Here is a 25,681-nt window from a genome sequence, read left to right as displayed (position 1 = left end):
AGGATGTGAGTCTAGAAGGAAGGTTGGTCACTTACTTAACCTTGCCACCATTTTTGGGATTGTGGTATTTAAACATTTGTACTCCATAAATTTGACATAATACATTTGGATTCCAAACACCAGATCGTGACAACAGGTTAGTTTACTTTGTTTCTTACGGAAGAAGGAGACAATATTTCTGGTGATACTGGTTAACTCTCTAATTGTTATAATTCTTAAACCAATGATCCAGATTGTAATATTCCAAATGTAAACAAATTGCTTTGTGACTGGTTCCTCTTTAAAATTGTTTTGTCAACTGAATTAAGAAAACCTGTTGACCGGATTGATTTTATTTTGATTGTGATTGAATGTCATTCAAAGAGACAGTGTGTATCATTAGACTGCTAAATGTGACTGTATTGTGTTGTGCAACTGAAAACGAGTGCTAAAAAGCACAAGGAAGAATAGAAACTATGGCGACTTAGAGTGAACAAACGGCATCATTTTTGTTTTAAATGTTTTCCCAAGGCTTTTGTTTTAGTTATTCGTATCAGCATGATGCCAGATAATGATGTGAGCTCCCGTAAGGTGAGACCCATTTTTTGTAAAAGTAGGTTTCTTCACCTACAACTGTTCTAACAAATGCAGATTTATATCATAGTTCATGTATTTTTGTTTATTATTTAAGTTAACATTTGTTCTTAACTGACAAGAGTTTTTTTACAACTAAAAGGCTTTAAATAATAAACACTTCCCCTTTAACCACGGCCTTATGTTTGACAAGTAATGACAATATCATATTTATTTGTTAAGAGACAGAAATAGTAACGATTTTGTCTGTTTTGATTTAAATGATCTCATCGTTTTTTTGTATCTTAAAAATAACTTTCTTATTCTTTTGGTGTGGTGGGAAATTATCAAACACTCTTTCAAGGTATGGCTGGCCATTGGGCCACCTGAATCATATTGGATTTAGAAATAGATCTATTTGAACCTGAAACAAAGACTAAGTAGGTAAGTCAATTATGGACTTCTAAAGAACGAGCATTATTTTGAAGACACGCCAATTTTTGAACACCATTCAATGTGCACCTTGTGTTGTGGATTCAGCCACAGTTTATCTTGCTGCGATCCTAAAGGAATCATTTTGTTTATCTGGACTCAACACCCGTGGCAGAGATCAGGCAAGCACAGGTAGAGAAAGGAACAAAAGGACCCAAAAAAGAAGCAAAGGCAATCGTTTTGGAGTGGTTATTGAGTTTTTTTCCTCTATAATTTTGCGTCAAGTGACTCGTTTTCCTTTTTATGCTCTCCTTCTGAACAGCAGTCTTCTCATGTGTTTGCCTAAGGGAACTCCAAACTACCTTCAACGATTTTGAAGGGAAAATTCCTATTTCATTTGTGAGAAATCGGACAAGAGTTAAGTCATTTGGACCAATCCCGGCCCCCGCCACCGCCCGGTTCTCTGGATCCGACAGGGCCATAAGCCGCCGCCAACCCCGGTCCATTCGGGCAGCTGGCAATGCTGATTGCGCGAGATGGTGAGGGGAGGAATCGAAGGACGTAAAGCCTGTCTATTGTAACAGATTCTAAGTTAAACAGGATAAGATAAACAGAGAAAATGAACAATGGCAGGTGGATAAATAAAACAATATTAGTGAGAGAAAAGCGTGTAATGACTGTAATGATTAAAATTTTAGGCCTGACCAGTCTGAAATTTGGGTCGGGCTTGGGCCCGGGCTTAAGATCATACTTCTAGGCTGAAAGTGGCGAACAAAACCTTTTTCCACTTGCGAAGTGGAGTTTTCCGACCTTTCCCTGTTAAATCAACACAACAATATAATTTCTTGTGCAGCTCGAGCTTGTCAAGTTTAATAGCTGTTGGCACGATAGCCTTAGTGGATTATTGCCCCTTATCCAGTCAGAGTTTGTGAAACCTGTGACATTTCCTAAAGCCAGCTCGCTAGCATTGAGACGCCAACTCTAAATCCTATTGACTAAATCAACAGGTTTCTAAAAGACTGATTTTAACAAAACGGCTGGGCAAAAAAATGAAAAGTGAGATGGTGCGTTTTGGTCACTTTGTGTCTCTGTAGATGGTAGTTTTCTTTGTAGCACTCCTTTTCGGTTGCTCTACACCATAAAGCGACAACTAGTTGTCAAATAATACACACTAGCCAATTACATAAATGTGTAGTGGATGCAGTTTATTGTCTAAATCCATTCGGATTAAAATTTTTCAGACTGACTGATCTTATCAGGATTTTTTTTTTTTTTTTTTGCGGCAGCACTACCCAAGAATGATGGCTCTTTCCTGGGGGCTGTTTTGGATGCTGCTCCCCCTTCTGGTTGTCCACACTCATCCAGACAGATGCGCCATCAGTCACACAAACGACTCACATGACCGTAAAAACTTTAAATAATATGTTTGAATTAGGACCATTTTTGATGAGGTTATTCTGTTTTTAATATTGGACACTTGCAAAAGGGGATGACGTTAGATCCAAGTTTGCAATTTGACCATTATGCACTTTTTACATCATTGTCACTGTGGGCCAATAATGTTGCTGTTCTTTGATTATACACATCCTTTAGGGCAGACCTGTTTTTGTTGCCTAGGAGATTGAATTAAAATGGAGGGCTCAGGGGAGTGCTTCGAGAACAAATTGGAAGTTCTTAAGTGAGGGTTTGAGACATTACTCACCTGTTCTCCTTGCAAGTTCGAAATTCATTGATGTCTACTCTCCTTATCTGGAGCATCATCTAAAGCAGTGTTTCTCAACTGGTGAGCCATGACGCAAAATAGTGTCGCGGGCCCATTTTCAGTGGGGCAAGGGCCTTTGTCTTGGTAAAATAATGCTAAGGAAACAATTGAAAACGGATAGTCAATTACACTCTTTAACAGTAGATGGTAATAATGCCCTGCAGATGGGGGGCTACATCCCCCATTTCCCACCACAAAATAAGACTACTGAAACAACCAAGAAAACATGAGATATGGATTTTATTATTTTGAAGCCAAATCTTTTAGATTCCATCAAAATGCTGCCAACTGAGCCTCATTGGGATTTTTACATGATGTTGTTTTGGTTTTGCTGGTCTTAATGATTTTGTAATATATTGTATTTTTAGTATTGTCTTTATTGTCATTGATATCAGCATTGCGAAATATTGTATGCTACGAGATTAGACATGGCACTCCAGGGTGAAACATGTAATATAGAGACTAAAGAGTAAAAAGATAAAAGGATATCAGGATCAATATTATCTCTGCTGCACTCTTCTTTCATTCCATACATTTGAGAAGTGGAAATGTTTCTTTGATTTAGGTCGCAGTTTGTCATTAGGGTGTGATGGTGGGTCCACAAGTCAGACCAGTTGAGGAACACTGTGCTGAAGCATAAACTTATCAGTTCTCAATTTGTCTTGTGTCACGCAGCCTTACTGCAGTCATTACACTGCGTTAATGACTACGAATGGTACGTGTACTGCCAATGGAGGGAGGGGCCGAACATACGTGCACCACTGCAGCTCTTGGTCCACAAAGAACGCCGGGAGTAAGGACAACTTAAAGGTCAGGAGGGAGGCGGAGAACCGAAATCACCGTAAAGATCATGCTTGTGTTCGCAGTGAGCGATGTGAACCTTTTGGCATTGGGGTGCGAAATAAAGATGGGCACAGGACAGTCCGTTGTCGATACAGAACGCGAGCTTTTTCCATGAACATCCAACACACAGTCTTCTTTGGGATGGAGGACGCCATTTGCTCATCTGGCCCGGGAAAGCCCTTGGAGCTCTCTCATCATGGTGACTTTACTTACCAAGTAATAACAATGAATAAACATGTGGGAGGATAACTGTATGGTCATAGTTTTGATGTTTCACAGTAACAACACGAACGCCAGTTGGGTTATCCAAAAATGACACCGCAAATGGACAGTTGGGGATCCAATGGTCCAGTCCTTATCCTGCGTCCTCTTCCCTCAACCAAAACATCTCGTACCAACTTAGCTACAAGGCTCAAAATCACGACATTTGGACTGTTAGAACATCACAATGTCTGCCAACGTCTGCAAGCGAGACAACACGCCGTGAAAATCATTTATCTGATTGTGTCCGCAGATTATTAATGTGACGAGCACAGATTTTAAACTAGAGAAACAGCTGCTTCTGCCAGGTCACAGGTATGAGGCCAAGGTGAGGGGCCGGGCTGGCGTGGCCCACTGGAGTGACTGGAGTCCTGTGCTCACCTGGAGAACTGAACAAGGTCAGATGCATGTTATTATCAAAGCATAACTTGTTTGAATCAAGAATAGACCAACTGTAGATTTTCATTGTCATATGAAACCAATTTTTTTATAAATTAGAACAGAGGTAGGCAAACTACGGCCCCAGGGCCACATGCAGCCCGTCAGGCTTTGTAATCCGACCGAAATGCTAAAGATGCCACGATATACAATTGTTACAAAAGAAGTACTACTCATAGAAATATAGTTGATTTGGTGCCATTCTTGTCCCCAGTTTCTGCCAACATTCAAATAGCTGGCTTCATTTTCTTGTCTTGCTAGTTATACAGATGACAGAGGATGTACTTTTTCCATCAAAATATATATATATATCAATTTTAATAAAAAAGAACAAATTAGTTTTTCAATGTATATTATCATATTAAGTTCTTTCAAAAGTGATATCATGTTTTACTTTACTTTAATTCTGAGTGATTCAACACCAATTTGATTAAATGGTCTATTTATAGATTAAAAAAATAAAATTAAAATTAATCCCTAATGCCCCCAATAAGCAGGCTGGCGCCTTGCAAAACTGCACAGCCGCTATTGGTGTGTGAGTGGGTGTGAATGGGTAAGTGTGAAGCACATTGTAAAGTGCTTTGGGAAGTCATTGACTTCTATATGACTTCCCAAAATGCAGACCATTTACCATTTACATGCAGATTTCTGTATTCTTATTTATCGCTGCTATTCTAAAAAAGGTGTATCTCCATTTTTTATTTTTTTTTATTTTGTATTACTTTTTGCATGAATGTTTACCAAAAAGGGCCAAAAATTTGATTTATATTTTTGAAATTTCAGCAAAGATTTGAGAAAAAGCTTATGAAAGAGTTAAAAGAAAATATCCAACTTAACTGTGAAATACATCACAATATGTCCAAGTTTCTTATGTAACAAGAAATGTATCTATTGTCTGGCTGATAAATAGATAGATATGTCAGGAACCAGAACAGGATAAGGACCCAATCGCGTGGCGTTCCCACACAAGCCTTTAGTTAATGGGAAATGGGGAGTCATGCACGTTAGGCAGCCGGTCTGGCGTGGAAAGACAGGAAGCCAGTGAAAAGATTGATACCAATTGCCCAAGTTGATACCGGACAGATGGGGTCGATACCAGACAGGACGGGACAGACAAGATAGATAACAAATCAGGATATCGAAAATAAACAGGAGTAACTAGATCTGAACAAAAACTTGAAAAAAAAATAACAATAAAAATAACAGACAGGACAAAAACTGACGGGAAAAAAAATGGAATCCAAAATTAAACAGGGCAAAAAAAACGGGAACAATACCGGACTGGAGATACCAACAGAAAAACAGGACGGAGTCAGAACCCACGTCTTGTGGGAAAGAAGTTCGGTTGATGGGCTGACAAAGGAGCAAGAGAGCGCTGAGCTTAATATAGACAGAAAGTCAATGACACACACGGCAACCATGACAAGATAGATAGATAGATAGATAGATAGATAGATAGATAGATAGATAGATAGATAGATAGATAGATAGATAGATAGATAGATAGATAGATAGATAGATAGATAGATAGATAGATAGATAGATAGATAGATAGATAGATAGATAGATAGATAGATAGATAGATAGATAGATAGATAGATAGATAGATAGATAGATAGATAGATAGATAGATAGATAGATAGATAGATAGATAGATAGATAGATAGATAGATAGATAGATAGATGGAATAACACTTTATTTTTATGATAATGATGAAAATTTTCATTGAATCTAGAAAATGTGACTAATTAATAATCACTCAACATAATTGACGCCTTTTTGAATGGATATTATATATTCTGCTTGAAATAAAGAAATACATTTTCAAATACGCAGTATAGATTTGTGTGCTGCTTTTCTATTGAGACTATGTATTGGCACCATCTTGTGGATTGCTTTTGTCTTCAACACTATGACATTTTTTTTACAAACAGCTGCTGATAACTTACACTGCAAATGATTTCAATTTGAGAACAGTAAACAACGTGAAATGAATAAAGTTCAAATATTTTGCCGCCTAAATCTGGTTTGCGAACGATTGTCTCTCACTCTGGCCTTAGAAAACGAGCTGCACCCCAATTTGAATTGTGTGCTGGATAGTGAGGAGAAGGTATCGTGTAGCTGGGAGGTGAGTAGAGACCTGGATCAGGTAATGAGCTACCAGCTGGCCTGTCAACGCAACCACACCGAACCGTGAGTTAATTACGTGTGTCTTTGTTTTTGTGTACCTTTATAAAAAAAGAACCCAGTGTAAACTGACCTCTAAATGCCGGCGCCCTGCCGTTTTTATGAATTTGCTCCTGCAGTCCTGAGAGCTGCTGCATGAGCCCGAAGATGACCTTTGACCCCGGCCGTAGGCTAGTGCGATACAGCTGCTCGCTGCTTGTGGCGAAGCCGACACATCTGCTTGCGCAACTCTGGCCCGCTCGCAGGGCAAAAACGTTCAGGGCGAGCGAAAACAGTGAGTGATTGGCATGAAAAAGCATTAAATTAAAGGAGCCGTACAGAATTTTTAACTTTGTCACTCCCGCCCGCCATTTCCTGGCTGTAAGTCATGATGACAGCCTCATTCAGCTCATTCGTGATGCGCGTGCAAGTATGTGCATTCCTTAGAAGGGTTTGGATTATTTTATTTGTTTTCGGGGGGGGGGGATTACTGTTTTTGAAGCAGACCTTTTCTTACTTTCACCATTTTCATGCTATGAAACAAAATTAAATAAAAAAAATTTGTGATGAGCACAACATTTTTTTTAGCACTCCCCCCAACCTCCATTCCTTGAACTTAATGTTTTTCGCCCCTAACAGCTCTAATAAAAGTAAGATAAAAGCAGATAGGCGCAGTGTAAAAAAAAAGGACAAGGGATCTTTGAACTCAGGTGGGCATTGTTAAAACATACTTAATAAAGACAATATTTAAATTTCAACTTCTTCAAGGACACCTCAAATGACACGCCCCACTTTTAAAGGGACAGTGTGTAATTATTTACCTCTAAATGTCGCTCTATTGCAGGGGTGGGGAACAAGTTTGACAGAAAGAGCCGAATTTTTTAACTGTGAGAGTCAAAGAGCCACACCACGCACTGACCTGCCATGACAGACAGACACAAACACACACAGTTAAAAACATTAACACACTCCTCTCCTTTTAATACAACAAGTATTGTTCTTGTGTTGATTTCAAGGAAACTGTCCACCCTCATTACACAAAAAAATAAAACATGAAACAAGGCAGAGAGCCACAGTATATAGAAAATGTGATGAGGCAAAGAGCCGCATCCTTATTGGCCAAGCCTCGTGTTTGCCACCCCTGCTCTATTGTGTAGTGCCACCAAAATTAAGTGCTGAAGATCACAAGACAGCTTACAAACTACGAGAAATCAAACCAAAACCAAAAAAAAAAAAAGTTCAAGGAGAAGTAAAAATGGGTACAAAGGAAAGAAAAGATACATTGCCTCCTGCTGTATGCCTATGATCTGCTCCTTTACCTTTGTGCTCCCCTCACAAACATTCCAAATATTCTCAGGTTTAGTTTTGGTGACATTTCGGGATACAGGCTAAACATCTCTAAATGTGAACTTTTCATGTTAATCAGCAGGCCAGGGAGATGTCGCATTAACTAATACTTTTCAAGATTGCTCTCGATAGTATGAGATACCTCGGTGGAGTCATTATACGATCTGTACGCACCCTTTTGTGAAAACGTTAAGTCAGACCTATAAAGATGGAATCCCTTGCCGCTCTCTCTGGAGGGTAGGGTACAGACCATCACAAAGAACGTGTTACCCAGGTATTCATATCGATTTTAATGTCTGCCTGTATTTCTTCAGAGTTCCTTTTTCGCTTCTATTGATAGCATGGTTTCAACATTTTGGGGGTCTGGCAAAGCCATAGCAAGCAAAACCACACTACTAACGAAACTGCTCAGTAGGGCGGGCTGGGTCTTTCTAATAGCCTCGGTTACTATTGGGCCGTTAATACACGTAAAATGACACTACTGCTCATTGCATGGCGAACCGACTGTAGCGGTGTTAGGTTGGAGGCTGATTCTTGCTCTACATCGCATGCAGCGTTAGAATATGGTTTGAAGCAAGACTGCTTGATATACTGTGACCTTTTGCTCAAACTAGAAAAAGGCAAATTTCATCTCTGAGGATTGGGAGCCTTTGTTCCACTATTTCGGAATGCTCCCACCTGACACTCTAGTATATTAAAACAGGATGTAAAAGTCTGGTGACTGCTAACTTTAACTTGTGTCGGGCGAGAAAAGAAAGAGAAAGAAAGAAAGAAAGAAAGAAAGAAAGAAAGAAAGAAAGAAAGAAAGAAAGAAAGAAAGAAAGAAAGAAAGAAAGAAAGAAAGAACGCAGGAAAAAGGGGAGAGCCGGAAAAAAATAAAGAATACAATTATTATTTTGGGGGCACCTTCAGAAACAAGGTGGCTGACATAGATGTCAGCTCCTTCTAGGTTAGCCTCATCTAAAATTTCCCTATGTTTAAGTATAAATAATCCATGTTTATACTATAGTTTTTGTATTTTACTTATCATCCCAATCCCTGTTGTTTTTTAATGAATGATTTAAGTTGTTTTACTACTATGAGGCGTTAAATACTACACACTGTCCCTTTATAGAATTCAATGAAAACACTCGTAGCTCAACACCTATCGCACAACCGTGATTAGGTGTCTCCATCTAGTGGTTGAATGAAATAAAATCTTAACCAACCCTGCCTGTTTCTCCCCATGCAGTCCGTCCCAGTCCGCCAAAGCAAGTGAGAGTGAGAGAAAACGCCAATGACTGGCTGGTGGAATGGATGGAGCCCAGCACAGCCTTCAAACTCAGATTGTACTATCAAGTGCGCTATTACCCCACGCAGGATAAGGTAATAAACAATAAACCAGGAAATGAGACCTTTAGCGTTAGACCAGTAGTGCCAAACACACGACTTGCGAGCCGAATAAGCGTGCGAGACGATGCTGAGAGAAGCACAAGAGAAAAATGACCTTCCTCACGTCAAACGATGACTTGCAGTTTTAAATATCTACTGGATGTCACCAAAACCAGGCACTATTCCCAAAGAAAACCACCTACTGTAGCTGTTTATCAACAAGAAGTCATTTGAGGAAACAAACCCTCCTGATTTTATTTTCCTAAAAGATGAAGTTACGGACGTTCTGTTTAAACCCCAGTGATTAGAAATTATCAGTAAGAACTTGGATTATAAAATACTAAATTAGCTCAGGAGGTAGAGCGCTCGTCTTGGGATCAAGAGAGGTTCGATTCCCGGCTCCTCCGTGTTATATGTCGAAAGGTTCTTGGGCAAGACACTGAATCCCTAATGCCCCCAATAAGCAGGTGGGCACCTTGCATGGCTGCATGACCGCTATTGTGTGTGATTGTGTGTGTGAATGGGTAAGTGTGAAGTATATTGTAAAGCGCTTTGGGAGGTTTACATTGACTTGAAAAGCAATATTTAAATGCATACCATTAACCATTTAAAGAACCTTTAGTTTATTTCTATAGTAGTAATCAAATCTAACAACAACATTTCCAAAATAAGATCAATATTTTTATTAGATTTTTTTTTAATAAAAAGCAAAAAAAATACTTTAAAGTTATTAAATCAATCATTTAAAGGAATTGCACTCAAATTATTTACTAATACACAGTTGATAAACGCTACAAAATATTAAAGTTTAGTGAAGGAAAAAATATTGATGAAGGAAAAACCGCATTACTTATTTTACAATCGAATTTACCACCCCTGAATTTAATTATGAGCCTCTGAAAGATCCTCAACCCTACAGCTAAGGTACACTTTGCCATTACTTAAGTAGGCTGGTCTTTGTGAGAATGTTTATTCTTTCTGAGTTAAAATGAGTTTGACACCCCTCAGTTCGAAGCACGGAGGAAGGTTGTGTTTGAAACTTTCGATCCACTTTAATTACTTCCTATGTACTCCGTTACAGGCTTCAGTAATCTTGCTCAACATTTCAGAAGGTTCCACATCGGTCAGCATCCTGGGGGGGTCTCTCAGCCCATCCCAGCCCCATCAGGTTCAAGTCCGATCGGTAGTCATCCCTGGGGAGGGTTCGCTTTATCAAGGGAGTCCCTCAGAATGGAGTAGACCAGAAGATTGGACATCACATCCAGGCACGCAACTCTCATGCTAAGAATACTACAAATACGTTTAAAGTTTAATAGACACTCAAAATATGGAGAAAAGAGGTCAATGGGATTTTGGACTTGCAGGGGAAGCTGGTAGAGAGCCAAGACCTCAGATAAGATATTCCAACCTCTTCTAAAGGCCCTACCCTGAGCCCTGAATTTTTATTTCAAAGCATATCTTCTCTAAAGGGAGTGGGATTCAAAGAACAGCAACACGATTGGACAATGAGAATAAAACCTTGGGTCTTAAACTCAATTGATTTGGGGGTCGCCGCATTAAGGATCTGGTTGAGGTTGGCTTAATCACAGAAAATAATTTGGAGAAAAGCATTCCACTGTTCTCAAATAAATGTATTAATTTGCTACACACAATAAGATCTAAAAGAATAAGCATTATGAATTGAGTCGGTAAAAAACAAATCCATATTGTGCGTGAGCTGCACTTACATGAAAGGGACAGTGTGTATTATGTGGCCATTAGATGTCACTGTATGGTGTACTGACACTGAAAATGAGTGTAAAAATCTCAAGGAAGAATTCAAACGTCGGAGACTCAAAGCAACCAAGACATACCATTTTTCTTCTCATTTGTCTTCTTTTTTTGGGGGGGACTATTGTGAAAAACAGAAAAAAGGGGGGGACAGTGAAAAAAAATAAAGATGAAAAAGGAAGAAAAAAGAAAACATGAAAAAAAGAAAACATGAAAAGAAAAAAAACAAAGAAGAAAATAGAAAAAAATAACAGGATAAAAAGAAAGAAAATGAAGAAAAAATAAAAAAGAAAATGCAAGAAAATTGAAAAAATGAAACGAAGGAAGAGAAAAATTGAAACAAGAAAAAAGCAACCAGTAAATAATATACATTGTCCCAGTTGAAACGTTCGTATTAAGGCGGGGGCCTCAAACTGTCATCCAGGGGTGTGCAATTGGCCCCTGGTCAGTGAGTTTGAGACCTCTGTTGTAAACACTGCATAATAGTCAAAAGAACAAAACAGTAGCAAAAAAGTAACTGGGATCCTATGTAACCCCCCTTGCGAGTGAGTGTCCAATATCAAAAAAAGAATAAACATATCAGTTATTTTTTGTGGAAAAAGGTCGTTCCATAAATGATTTATTCCGATATTCTGTTCTGGTTCCTCTTCTCTTGCAGCTAGATTGCCCATCCCGAATATGGTCTACATCTGCGTTTCTGTGACCGCAGTTCTCGTCTTTATCGCAGGCGTCGCTTGCCAAAGGTAATTCATTCTTGTGTTTTGTTTTTATTTAATTTATTGGGGCTTTTTTTTTCTTTTTGGTGTGTTGAGGATGTGGTTAGAACAGACAACTGGTCCAGGATTTTTGGGTTGGTTTTATTACTTGCATATGGAGAGCGATGGGCGCCATAAGGCTGTACTTGCCCAAGACACTATAGTAAATAGTGCCCCTACTACCCTAGTTTTTAAGGGATCCAACCAACCAACCAACTAACCAATCATATGCCAACCACAGCAAATTGTTTTTTCTTCATGTGTACTACCTTGTGATGTTCTTGTACTCCACAGGAAAGTGATTCTTTGGGTGGCCACGATTCCGTCGCCTAGCAAAAGCAAAATTTTGTCAGAGATCAAGGTAGGGATAGAAAATCATTGCATGACCGTTTAGTTTTTTTTTTTCTTTTACGGGGATGAAAACATTTTCCGTAATCTAGTCTAGCAACTGTCAAGCCCTGATGGAGACGGAGTACACGAACATCTGTAAGGTTCAGCCTTTTTCCACAAGGTAACGTTTCTGTTCCTTTCTCTTCAAACGCATTTTTACAACTTAAAGCTCCGGTCAAGCGCAAGATGACTGAAAATAGTCTTCTCTGCCACCTTCTCCCCAAGCTCCTCACTGCAGCCCATCGGCGGTGCAGGAAATAAAGATCTGGAGCAGGACCGACAGGACCGCCAGAGTAATAGCTTGCTTCTCCCTCCTGGCAAGGTTAATGGCTGTGACCTCGCAGTGCACTTCAGTGGTCCATATATCCTGTGTCAGGTCAGATGCTCGCTCACAGCCACCCGTCAGCTACGCAAGTGCATAAATCAGCATGAAAAACATCTAATATCACAGGCACACACTTCTGAAAACATCTGTGGAAAGGGCTATACTGATTTTTCTTTCCATTTCATGTTCATGTTGAAAAAAGAACAATGCAGTTCCGTCTGGAGGCCCTTCGCCAGCGGGCTTCTCCCTACCCGCAGGAGGTCACGTTTGCCTTCCCCATGACGGCGTCTCCGTTCCTCCAGCGTTGCCGGTTTCACACTCGGACGCCGACGCAAACGTCAAACGAAATAACCAGAGTGGACAAAAAACAATGTGTGATGATGGGTTGGTCCGTGAACCTACCCAGGCATACAGCTCAGAGGGCCCCTGCCCTGCCTTAAGTGCATCAGGGTACTGTCTTCTGCCCCCTCCCACTTAAAAATTGTGAAGCTTACTTTGCAAGTATTTATTCAATGTCCGTTAGGTTAAGGCAGAGGTTTGCAACCTAAAATGTTGAAACATGCATTTTGACATATGTTGCTCGCTGGAGACCCGGAACAAATGGAAATAACAGCACTCGTTTAATTAATTTTATATGCTCATTGTATATCCTCCATATAGCATTATCTCTCAAAAATCTGAATCCATTTCTATGTATAAATGGTACGGGACTTCTGACTTCCTTATGGATAGCCAACATTTTGCTTCCACCCTTACAAGGTTAGCTTCTTTGGACACCTCGATGCCATGAATATAACTCTGCATATAATAATTGAGACCCTGTATTTTGAGATAAGTTTGCATAATCCTGCAGAAATGATACTGCTATGCTATCAGGACTAGCTACTAAAGAGTCGCTGTTGTTTCGGCCACCCTATTTGCTCCGCTTGTGAAACATGGATACCGTAATTATGGTGGCCGTGACTTAGCGCCCTCTGTCGGTTCTATGAGTTGCATGACTTGTCACTATTTTGTCTACTACTGAGCTACTTGAGAGGAAGTTTCAGGAATCAAAAGCCACGAATATTATCACAAAAAAATTCCTTTCAGAACACTAACTACTAGTTAGAATGGTAAACACTCGGAACACAAATATTTTGAATGTTTATCAATTTGTTTCCATCCTTTGCACACAATCAGCAAAACATAACACGTTTTTGTGTCAAATTTGACCAGTGGGAGGCAGTAGATTTTTGGCTAAAATATCCGCAGCATCATTTTTAGAGAATCAAGCTCAGAATATGAACCAAATTATTGATTTTAACTTTGTATTTAATATGGTTGTTTGTGTTGTCACTGAAGTAACTACAGCCTATGGAAAGTGTTCTTCTTTGGTTAGCTACAGGAAAAAATATTACAATTTCTACCCACCATAGTACTCAGACTGTTTAGTAAATGCAAGTATTTACCAGACACGGTTGGTAAACAGGACTCTGCTAAAAGTGTTCTCTGTGATACTATGTTGTGTTATATCTTCTAAAACAAGCCAAGCTGTCAAACACCAAAGTTCATAAGTTTGTTTCTGATGTCATCTTGGCTATGTGGTCATACAAGCATGTTTGCACAGAGATGTGTGCTTTTGCAAGTTGTTGCCAATGTTTAAGTTCAGCAGGCGCCATGTTCCCGGTTATAAAAAATGTTTTTGACATTGTAATGATGATCAAATTAGATGTTTTAAACAAGTAGCCGTGGCGCTGTTATCAGTTTTGACCAGGTTCGAGTTGTGCAATCATTCATAGTATAGTAATAATAAATTGAGAATAATTTATTTCAAATAGAAAGAAAAGTTTCCAAAATGTTGCTCGATTTGTTCTTTCAAGGATGTTTAATGAAAACATTGAAACGTCAAATAAAACAACTTTTTATGCCTTTGTACAGGTCACACTGTCCACTCTAATGAATTTAAATGTTTATATGCAGTGAGTGTGAAAAGTTGTTCATAAAATCTCCGCCAACCAGAAAAGAGAGTGGAAAAAAATCTGTACTCCCGGTTTGTCACATGTTATAATTGGTTGTCCGTATGATATAGCGATGTGGCTGATTTGTGTTGCACCTGCTTTAACACTCCCTAACAAAACACAAAACATGAACACCTCCTGTCAGATGGTATTGCAAGATGGCTGATAGAGGTTGATCCAAACAAATTGCTGTATTTGTTTTTATGACAGAGAAGAAAAGTTCAGACTACCAAACATAACATAAAATTTCTGCAGTCTCTCTTCCTTACAAAAACACCAGAAAAATTAGCAATGACAAGATACAAATTGATGAAAGTTTGATTTGTGGCCCAAGACTCTAAGGTTTGTGCAGGCAGGGGGAATAGTGAGACTATTAACCTTACAGTTTGGTGTTTTCAATCCTCTGAAGATTTTCTTTGTGAAAATGGTGTGTCTTTTATTAGTTTTAAAGCCCTTCATTTAGTCAAACAGAGACTCAAAATTATTGTGTGAGGTGAAAATGTGTGTAACTCCAGGGTTGTAACAGTGGTTGTGTCCTGTTTTGCCCTTAGGTTGTTGAATGGATGGTTGGATGGTTGGATGGATGGATGGATGGATGGATGGATGGATGGATGGATGGATGGATGGATGGATGGATGGATGGATGGATGGATGGATGGATGCATAGACGGACGGACGGACAAACGAATGGACGGTCGGATTTGTTTTATTAACAACTTTTTTCCCAACAGGAGGCGCTAAACAATACACAATGCACATTTAAGTAAAGTAAAAGAATTCTGATTTTTATTTTGGGTTGATTTGGGTTTGGTTGGTTAACATTTATTTTTTGGTTCAGTGGTAGACAACACAATAAAAAATTTCAGTGAATGCTCACTCAGTAGAATTTTCACAAAATTTGCAACATTTTGGTTTGACTTTGGAGGTTTGATTTTATACAGTTCATTATGACTGGTGAAAACAACAACACACAATTGTCGGGAATGTGATTCATTCATTTTAAATCGCTGGTTCTCAAATGTTTCGACTTCAAGAACCACCATTCCACCTTAATGACAAGTTGCGACACAGACAAGAAAACAATTACACTTCTCAAATGTATCCAATTTAAGGAAATTGCGGCTAAAGGCAGAAATAGTAGAATATCTTCATCTTTGTTTCGAAAGAGAAAATGATCAGCAAAATCAAAATGACTTAAAGTACTGTAAATACTTGCATATAATCCTACATCATATACAAGCGACCCTCCTAAAACTACTTCAAAAGTGCCACATAGTTAAAAAAAAATATATATATATATATATGAATCAAGCATATACCTGAACATTAATGTACGGGTAAAAAGCTAGAAATACAACATTTTTTAACATTTACTATACCTTCAATCAGTGCTTCAATGGCAGACTCTCATAGAAAATATTAAGTATTCCAAAAACATTTTTTCTTCGACACAATCGTTATTGTCACTGTTTTCCCTTTTTTCCTTCCTCTTATCACTAACCTTTTGGAACCCATTATTGCGGGAAGTAAAAAGGACTAAAACCATCGAAATCACAATAAAATGAGGTGGGGTCTCTCTCAAACACAATTGAGATGCCGCTGATCAACTGACCAGGAAGAAGAGATCAAGCAGGGCATTATCGTCATCTACTGTGTAGTTGATTCTTCTATCTTCTGAGCATTATTTTGGCCCACCACTGAAAACGAGTCTGCAACCCACTTTTGGGTCCAGATCCACCAGTTGAGAAACATTGTTTTAAATGGAACTGCTGGGCACCACTTGTAGAATATTGGGGACTTTATTCTGGAGCCTTCCATCCCTTTTCGGCCTCCAAAGAAACAGTGACATTCCTGAGTCTCCTTGTCAGCGTCACGCTATTGTTCCTTCCCTGGAAAAGGAGGGTGCTTCAGTGGACGGAGTGAGACTCACTGAATGAGACTGTTCTGGATCACGCTTGTGGCTCCTCTATACATCGTGTCCCCTCGGCTGTTGTGGAACATCAGAACACGAAAATAAACATATTGCGAGGTGTTCGTGTCAAACTTTTTATTCCCTGCTGCAACACGAGGTTCTAGCTTTTAAGAATGTCCTCTTCGGACATTGACCGGCCTCATCTGTGGTACTGTGTTAAGTGTTGAGTTTCCAAGAAAATACAGAGACCTCTCGCTACTTTGCGCTTTGGTTATCGCTGGTTCACTGGGGATTTGAATAAAATTGTTTTTATTGTCATTGAAATCACTACATTGTGTTCTGAACAGACAGCAGACAGCAAACGCTATCACGGAAGCAGGATAGGGCGGGCTTTGAATTTTGGATCGGTGTACCTGTGTGTGCGACTGTGATAGGCTGGTGTATACTGTCAATCAAACAGCGAGGCAGGTGCATTATTCCATGTCTCCCCCCACTAAAATGCTGGGCATGGTGCCAGATAGCTTTTAGTCGGTCGTTACAATAAAAAGAAATTCATCAATTAATTTGGACTCCGAGGACAGTGAAAGGATTGCATAGAAAAGGTGATCACGAGCTGAATATTTGTGGAATGTTATCGGGTCCGGGAAACAACTGTATCGCCAGGCTTGCGCTAACAACTGTCTAGGCCATCCCTGCCGAGGCCTGTATCTCACCAACGCCAGATCCATTACCCATGAAACAGGTGCCCTGGTGCAACAACTCGTAGGAAAGTGCTACATTCGGAAAAGTTGAAGTTTAATCATCGCGGAGACTTGGCACAACAGGCAATCCCCAACGCTAGTGTGCAGCTAGCTGGTCTCTCTCGACGTTGCTTTCTTAGAAACACTCTAATTTTGTTGTACTTCAAATTAATGCCAAAAAGACCATTCATTAAAGTGCAATTCAGTGTTCTATGTTATTATTTTTTATCTGTAGATCTGTAGTTGTTTTTCGTTATCGTCGCACACTCTCAGTCTGTTAGGAAGTCATTTCGAGGTAATTTTGCCCTTTGGGGGCTTTTATAAAGGTGTGATGCTACCTGGTGGATTTTCCCTTTTCGTGATACGCATTAACCGCGATGAACGAGGGATTACTGTATTGCATTTCTCCTTTTGATTTTGTCTGTCCCCGATTGTTAGCCATTGTTGTGTGTGCCAGAAAAGGAAATGATGCTTCATTATATTTTTCCAGTGGCTGTTCTGTAGTGAAGAAATCCGGTTGTTGAGACCCAACTAGCCGTGTCATCTTTAAAGGTCAGTTAGTCTTCTTTGAAGCGTCCCAGCGCCTTAGAAATCCGCCCACATTGTCACAGTGCTTGACGACACAGTCCTCTCCCTCCTCCTTCTCCTAAGTCCTGTTTGATGCCGAGGAGCGATCGGAGGACTGGCTTCCCACATCCTTGTTGAATTTGGACAGAGTCTGCTGTTTAGAAGTGGTATGTGTGTGTGAGATCCACAGTAGGGCCACACCTCATAAATGCATGTTGAGGTTAAAGAGTCGCATGTGCGTAGCAGGTCAACATCTTGGAAAATCTGTCAACTAAAACATGATTGAGACCATTGGTTCTCAAGTGGTCTGACTTCAGGGCCCACCGTTTCACCACAATGACAAGCTGCGACACAAATTCAATTTCTTAATGGAAAGGATTGTTCATTTTAAAGCAGAGGTGGCATGTTATGTTCTACTTAGTTCCAAAAACAAAATGACCAACATAACCATACAACTTCAAGTACTTTATATACTTGCATATGTGGCTACATCACATACAGTATAAGCAACCCCCCTAAACTTTAAAATAGAAACACATCAATTCATAATAATAGGAAAGGATGTCCTCTTTCAACTCAATCGTTGTTGTCACTGTTTTCCACTTTTGCTTCCTTTATCACTAACTTTCTTTGGACCCGACCAACAAAATCACAATAAAATCTACTGTTAAGGAGTGCATTTGATCCTACATTTTTTTTTTTAATTCTTAACTATTTTGTCAAGGCAATCGGGTCCACAACTCACTTTTGGGTCCTGACCCACAAGTTGAAAACCACTGATTTAGAGCATGTGTCTCGGACAAAATATAAGAAGTTGACTGCCTTGTAGCAGCATGCTCGTGATAAGTTTCATATTTTCTGTTGCAGGTAAAACAAACGGCTTTTCTTTTTGTCCTGCAATTCTTATAAGGCAGGGGAGGGGCAAACATTTTGAGTTGTGGGCCGCATTGGGTTAAAAAATTACAAGGACAGGGAGAAACATGTTACAGTAGTCCTGTGTATTTTCGTAGGGGTTACGTTTCAAAAAGAACCCATAATGGGCAGAATCCGAAAAGTTCAACCCTTATTTATTCTTTTTTTCAATTATTATACAAATAAATACTCAATTTTACACTGAAACGAAAATACAAACCCTTTTCACAGGTTCAAGCATTTTTTAACAAATAAAAGTACTGTATAAATGTTTTCTTTTTTTTTTTTTACAAATAACTATTGTACCATCATTTAGCCACTCAGAATGCGGAACACAATGCAAATCTATAAAATAGTGAAATCGTAAAACGAAAACCACGTTTTATCAAGGAATTACTGTATATTCAATCTCATACTGTTTATAAATAGACCATTTCATAAATTTGTTTTGAAAATGGACTAAAATACATTTCATTTCTTTAAAGAACTAAATTTGATCATGTGCGTTGGAAAACTCAAAATGCAACAGGGCTAGCTCTGGGGTGATTTTTTAGATGAATCTCTTGATAAAATGCATAATAAAAAAATAGCAATGCAGAAAGATGATATATAAAAAATATAGATTTATAGGGAGGGACCCCCATAAAGGGAGATCTGGGACAATAGTGGCACAAAAATAACAACACTTTGTCTGTAGTACATATCTTTTTTACAATATATTATAATGATATTTTGAGCATTTTCAATTAGCAGCCCGAAGTAAAAAGGCTGACGGACCGTGCTTGGCCCGTGGACCCCCGTTCACCTATTACAAGGGAAACTATTTGGTTTACGTCTATTACAAGGGTAGACTTTTAATTCTTTGGCAAATTTAGAATTTCAGAGCATATACAAATAAGTCTGGACACTTCAACATAGGAAACAAAAATTGTTTAATAACTCCTTTAACAAGGAATGTGATTGGTTCAACCAAAAAGTCACCAGTGGAAAATGAACGGTTCTTCAAAATAAACGGACATAATGGAACACACGTTTTGCAAACGTCCGAAGCAAGCACACACTTGACGCACATTCGCAACATGACCCCACGCTGAAGGTTTGACCTTTAAAAAGATAGAAAAACAATAACAAAGAATAATAACACTCACTGTTCAGTTTGAACATTGACCCGCATGACACGTTAGATACTGTATTGTTAAGTTAACCGATATACTGCGTAAAATAAATTCTTACAACAGTGGCTGAATATTTTGCATACTTATAGGGACATTGTGTATTATTAAGCGGCTTTTAGAGGTAAAAAAATAAACTTTGTTCATTAACTCATTCAATGATAGGACATTTTTCTCAGATTGGGAGAGCAGGTGCTAGCCAATTGTTGCCATTTTGACTCATTTTTGAAGGCCTACAGTACATTTAGTTTTGAAGCTACAGTATAAAGGCATAGGGCATATCAAAAGAAATATTGAGCCCTCATCTTTCATTCGAATAAAGGAACATTCACTTAGATGTTTTCTCGCATTTGTGATACTTTCAATATCTAAACAATGTAAGGGTACTTTCCTTGCAAAACAACTTTTTTCACAAGAACACTGAACTTATTTATGAACAATGCAGTAACTTTTCAGCGCCTATGTTTGATGACATGGCGGTTCAGTCAACAGGGCGACCGGGCAACTGCGCTACTGCGGACATGCACGAATCGTCATCCCTCTCTGATGATGGGACTTCATAATCTTTTTTTAAATGAATAAGCTCTGCTGAAGAGTGAACTGACTATTACTTTTTGTCCGAATCTCACGATTCTCACCACACTGCTTCTCTACACCTATTTTCCATATGCGGCCGCTTACACACACTTATTTTCCGAACACAGGAAGCAACACTAGAGAGTTGTGCAACCTCGATGTGCGGACAAAAATCCGATAAAAGCTACTCCTGCCATCTAAAGGCGATTTATCATACTGAAATCACTCTGAGATGCTTGATACTTACAGATGAGCAGCACAGTAGGTTGTTTTTTGTTTTTGTTTTTTAAATAAAACAAAAACAAAAAAACAATAATTTTATGTTTTGGCACTTAAGCACAATGCTTCTGAAAACAAAATAATTTGTTTAAATGATGGGCAAAAAGATTGTGGGTGAGAAAATGTGTATTCATTTTACATATCATGAGACTCAACTCGAGGGAGTTGACAGTATTGTCTGCCATTTTGCTGCTACGAGTACCCTAAAACCCAAAAACCTTATGGTTGTGTGCTCGAGATGTCAGACAAGGCTGGGCAAGTAGAAAAGGAAAGACTGCCCCTCCCTCTCCAGGCCAACAAATGTTTCCACCCGGTCTCAAACCGGGGGGGGGGGTCTTTTGTGTTACAATGTTATAACACGGGAATTATTTGAAGTAGAACAGGCCCAGTCAACCACTAAAACATTATGTCACTCCAATTTTCTAGAAAACTATAGTGACTCATACCTGGTGAGCTATTTTCCGAACCTGTCCGTGGGCTTCTTAGGTGTTCTTAGAGGGCTACCTGCTGCCCGCGGGCACCACGTTGGAGACCCCTGCACTACAGAATTCAGGGACATCTAGTGGTCAAACAATGCACAATATGCCTTTAAAGTGTTGTTTTTCTTGTTTTACGATACCATGTTAAAAAACATTTTTATCTTGCATATGATACATCATTTTAATCATCTATGAAAAACTTGTTTTCCAAGATAAGAGAAAAATGAGCAATACAATCCCACCATTTGCCGGATAAGACAAATGTACTCATTTAGGTAGCACGTGTCTTCTTTTTCTTCAAAAACAAACATTTGAAAATAGGAAAACTCGTGCTAAAATTGAACAAAATAATTCGCCAACCGGCTAAGAATTTTTGCATCGTAGAAGTTGTGATAGATAAATAAGAAATGAAGGAAGTAGAGAGGTCACAGGCCTTACGTCAGCATCGCTCGCCTTTGTTTTGAATTGTAACGCCGATCACATGCGCGTAATTCCAGTGTTTAAAAATGCTTCGATGTATTAAATAAAATAGAGAAAAGTCTTGCATGTGTTCTTTGGTGATTATGTCTTGTCTTGCTTAACTTCTTTGTCCACGATCCCGTTGCTCACTGCGACAAGATGGCGGAGCACGCCTTCGCATTTGGATGTCCGCCCATCCCAGTCTTTCCAAAACAGACAAAATATTTATGTCCAGGCAGACGTGCAAATTCTCTCTCCTGTTCACAAAACAAGCATCCGTGTCGAGGGGCTGCTATGATTTCCGCAGTTGTGTTCAAACGCAGGAAAGTCTGCTACTTCTGACGTTTGCTGGAAAGTCTCATGTTTGGGATTTCCTTCGTCCCTCTGACTCTCTTTGGTTATGGCTGTAGAGCCACAGGATATTTTTCTTAAACCTGAATGCTTGGAGTTCGTTTTGTCCTGCTGGAATCACAGGAATTCATTAGAAGTTACAAAAGAGGAAAATGTCTGACAAATGATATCAACTCACCTGGCTTTTAAAGCTTTACATTAGCATTGCTCTCATAGCTGCCTTGCTTATTCGTTTTCGATTCTTCCGCAACTTTTTTCTGGGATGCGCTGGAGGTCTGGGCGCCACTGGAGGTGACGGTTGCTGTTTGCTGGCCAATGTTGTTGCCGCTGCAGGACGAGATCGTATTGAATTGATAACTTCAGTGACAGGTGTCAAACTCTTTTAGTTCAGGAGCCACATGGTACAAAAACCGTTCTCACAGGAGCCCGACTATTAAATTGATGGCATTTTAAGTGTGCCTTAACCTGAGGGATGAGGTTTTTTCAGAAGCTCACAATGAATTTACCGGTCAAGGATGTAAGATTAAAAAACAATTATTGAGGGGTTTTGTTTTACTCAATACTTTAAACTAATTTTTTTTATCATTCGTGGTCACTGTGGCTTAGGGGGTGAACAGTTTGTATTTGTTGGTTCACATTTTGCTATATTTGGGGATTTTATTATATGTTAAACCTGCCCCTTGAATTTGACTATATTTTTTCTCCTGCTTTTATCAGAAACTAACCAAAACAAAACTTAAAATGAACGAAAATGACTTTCCAGGGAAACAAAAACGTGTTACTACGTTCTAACTTATTTCTCTTTTTAAACTCGAAACAAAAAAATGGGCAAAACTATGCTCAAGATTCTTACTGTGTTTGATTCATGTATCATTTCTGTATTTATTATTTGCTATGTTCGCAGTGCAATCATAGACAGCTTCATCAAGCAAAATTGGTTATTCTATTTGTTTTCCTATAAGAGCTCATGAGCAGATATTTTATTTAGTATATAAAAAACAGTAATCTGCTGCCACATGGAGTGTTAGAATTACTAGGCTGATCCCTGGAAGAAAGCAAAGATTCTTAGAAATGGCTTATTTGTAAAGACAAAATTGGGCTATTCCCTGCAGCACGCTTGACAAAATCTAATGACACACTAGTGTGTCTTGGCACACTAGTTGAAAAACGCTGGTCAACAGTAATCTAGCTTTCTTTACGTCGGGAAAGGGCAACATCTGTGGGCTATGTTATTAGGCAGAGTTTCTAAACTAGTGGGTCAGGACTCAAAAGTTGGTCGCAGACCCGTTTTCAGTGGGTCGCAGTGCTTTGCCATGGCAAAAATGCTTAGAAAAAAACACCAAGGGTCAAATACACTACTTAACTTTGGATAGCAATAATGCCTCGCTTGATTTATTTTTCCTGTTCAGTCAATTGACGCCGTGTTTGAGAGGAACCACATTTTATTTTATTGTGATTTTGTTGGTTTGATTTCTTTTTCTTTCAGTAAGTGTTTAAATTAAAGCACTTTTAAGGGGTGGCTTATTTCTTAGTCAATATGTTGCACTATATCTGTTTTAAACTGCCATCTTTTCATTCCATAAATTAGAGAAATTTATTTTTTTCTTTATTTGGGTCGAAGTGTGTAATTATGTTGCAATGGTGTGTCCTGAAGTCAGACATGTTAAGAGCCACTGTTATAAGGTCTATGTTTCTCACTGTACATTGTGATATAGGTTTGTGAGTTTTGGGTGGAAATTGCTTTGATTACTGTAACCATCTTCAGGGATCACTAATGTATGAAAATGTGGAATACGGTAAAATTTGTATTTTTAAATGCTAGTGCATTTAGCACAAAAAAACACAAAAAAAACATCAGTGACAGACAGGCAGTCAGTCCATCAGTACCGTATTTTCCGCACTATAAAGCGCACCGGGTTATAGTGCGCACCCCCAAAAAATAGTTTTTGGTCCTATATTTTCCATACATAAGGCGCACTGGATTATAAGGTGCTACAATGGGAACGTGGACAAAACAGTCAGATAGTTCAGTCCAACTTATCATTCCGAAAGCTTGCAAAAAAACAAATACGTGTCGTTGGCACGTGCGGATGCGGTGTCCGTACTATGTCACTCAAATGCATCGTTCCAAATATCATTCGGAAGGTTAAAGTCCTGGGATTCAAGAAATACCAACCATTCCTGAGTTTCTATTTTCTTTTTCGCTCTCAACTTTACTGTGCATATGACAATAAACACTTGGAATTGAGTTTAATTAAAAAAAAGACCCATCACAGAAACATCGAAATCACTCTGAAACAAGATACTGGGGAAATATATAGCCGGAGTCGCTCACCGAAGTCGTTGCGCTCAATAATAATGTGCAACCATGGTCCTCTTATATCCGTGAGTGTAGTAAATCCAGGAGGGTAAAATATTCACAAATACAGAATGGTAAATCATGTTTACTCTATGCCGTAGACAACCAAACTTGCTATTCACATTCATCTTTTTCGGCTAATTGCAGGCTTTGTTTTGCCCCTTTAGCTTATGCGAGCCTGTAAATGATAAAAAGGATCCGCCCCCTTTACCTCCGAATAACTTTAGCCAATAGTGATCGATTCAAATGATGATTGACACATTGGATGGGAAATGAAACGCCGGCATATGTATCCCAGCATACACCGCGGACCACATCGCCTACGAGGAAAAATCTAGTCGGCGGCTGCTTGCCTTTGTTGCAAGACCTTGCGACTTAATATTGATCCATATATAAGGCGCACTGTATTATAAGGCGCATGGTCAGTTTTTGAAAAAAATAAAGGCTTTTAGGTGCGCCTTATAGTGCGGAAAATACGGTAATTCCGCTAGATGTGTCCTGGCCACACCTTCACCACTTTTCATCCTACCATTAATACACATACCAACCCTTCGCAACGCATACATGGCCAGTATGGTTTTCCAATATGCTTGCTCCTTTTTAATAATTGAAACTTTTTAAAAGTGTTTCGATTTAAAAAGTGTGGATGAACACATTTCGAAATAAATGTATAAATGCAACAAAAATGTGTATACATTTTTTCACAGGTTGGTCTGGAATGTATAATGCAACCAAAGATGATTTTTAGATGCAGGACGATAAGTAATCAATGATTGAGCTTGTGTACCACACTTCTAATATATACCACACACATTTTTAAGGCAGTGTTTCTCAATCAGTGTGAGATAGAACACGTGTGTGTCTAGTATCTGGTCTAGGATACCTCAACACAATAAATAATTACAATTTCATATAATTAATGACAACAAATTGATCATTATATTCCTAATGGCAACATAGTGCAACAAGCCCTATCTTAACATGCTGAGTCTTTAAGAGATGCCTCAATGACTTGTCTATTGCCCAAACCGCTTGCACTATTGTGCTCAGTTTTGTTTAAGAAGCAACGCAACTGGGACTGCATGCCTCAAATTTTCCATGTTAACTTACAGCTTGTGTGTAATAGAAATGACTTATCGCACTTTGCGTAGTTGCACAACTTTGGCCTCCTCTCAATTGTACTTCTTCATATTTCCTGATGTCATTAAGGGCTGTAATTCTAAATCCATTAGGCAATTTTTGTGCACCATTAAAGACAGTCCTTGAAAGCATTTGCAATCTTCCTTATTTGATTCGCACATAAGGCTTTGAATAACCTATTGCTCAACTATGAATTTATTTTTCATTTTGTTATATATTTTTTTGTTGCATCTACATTAAACATTTAAAAAACATCCCTTAGACATTCAATTGCGACTGACAATTGCAGTTAAAAATATTTCAAAGGTGGCTGTGCCCTAAACAA

At 38.9% G+C, this 25,681-nt stretch overlaps 2 protein-coding genes across 5 annotated transcripts in view; one reads left to right on the top strand and one right to left on the bottom strand.

The window, feature by feature from the left end:
- Positions 1–14,332, top strand: csf2rb (colony stimulating factor 2 receptor subunit beta). 3 transcript variants are annotated; one of them, XM_088333474.1, is made up of 15 exons: positions 1–136; positions 2,271–2,388; positions 3,422–3,539; positions 3,613–3,788; positions 3,869–4,023; positions 4,104–4,248; positions 6,350–6,482; positions 6,596–6,750; positions 9,034–9,167; positions 10,255–10,438; positions 11,602–11,686; positions 11,993–12,059; positions 12,139–12,209; positions 12,314–12,464; positions 12,616–14,332. In XM_088333474.1, exons 2-15 carry the CDS (start codon positions 2,283–2,285, stop codon positions 12,889–12,891), a joined length of 1,956 nt encoding a protein of 651 aa, XP_088189600.1. In that variant the 5' UTR covers positions 1–136; positions 2,271–2,282; the 3' UTR covers positions 12,892–14,332. The 3 variants fall into 3 exon arrangements, with proteins under 3 accessions (XP_088189600.1, XP_088189609.1, XP_088189616.1); XM_088333483.1 differs by lacking the exon at positions 2,271–2,388 and having other exon boundaries at positions 39–136; positions 3,422–3,788; XM_088333490.1 differs by lacking the exons at positions 1–136; positions 2,271–2,388 and having other exon boundaries at positions 3,534–3,556.
- Positions 14,333–19,106: 4,774 nt separating this feature from the next.
- pdgfbb (platelet derived growth factor subunit Bb) overlaps positions 19,107–25,681 on the bottom strand; it is a 30,732-nt gene continuing 24,157 nt past the window's right edge. Inside the window, exons 7-8 of one of the 2 annotated variants that reach the window (XM_088354574.1) lie at positions 22,036–22,184; positions 19,107–21,968 (exon numbers count right to left, since the gene is read on the bottom strand). In XM_088354574.1, the coding sequence (XP_088210700.1) occupies positions 22,051–22,184 (134 nt within the window). In that variant the 3' untranslated portion in view covers positions 19,107–21,968; positions 22,036–22,050. The remainder of the gene's footprint in view (positions 21,969–22,035; positions 22,185–25,681) is intronic. The other variant, XM_088354584.1, reaches the window with a different exon arrangement.

This window comes from Urocampus carinirostris, chromosome 1 (assembly GCF_059441175.1).
Source record: "Urocampus carinirostris isolate Australia breed hairy pipefish chromosome 1, RoL_Ucar_1.0, whole genome shotgun sequence".
Taxonomy (NCBI): Eukaryota; Metazoa; Chordata; class Actinopteri; order Syngnathiformes; family Syngnathidae; genus Urocampus; species Urocampus carinirostris.
This window is presented reverse-complemented; position numbering and strand designations above follow the sequence as displayed.

Coding starts and splice junctions, on each gene's coding strand:
- csf2rb (XM_088333474.1), top strand. CDS start 2,283: ATGATGGCTCTTTCCTGGGGGCTGTTTTGGATGCTGCTCCCCCTTCTG. Junction 10,439..11,601: donor AGATTGGACATCACATCCAG/GCACGCAACTCT, acceptor CTTCTCTTGCAG/CTAGATTGCCCATCCCGAAT. Junction 11,687..11,992: donor GCAGGCGTCGCTTGCCAAAG/GTAATTCATTCT, acceptor TGTACTCCACAG/GAAAGTGATTCTTTGGGTGG.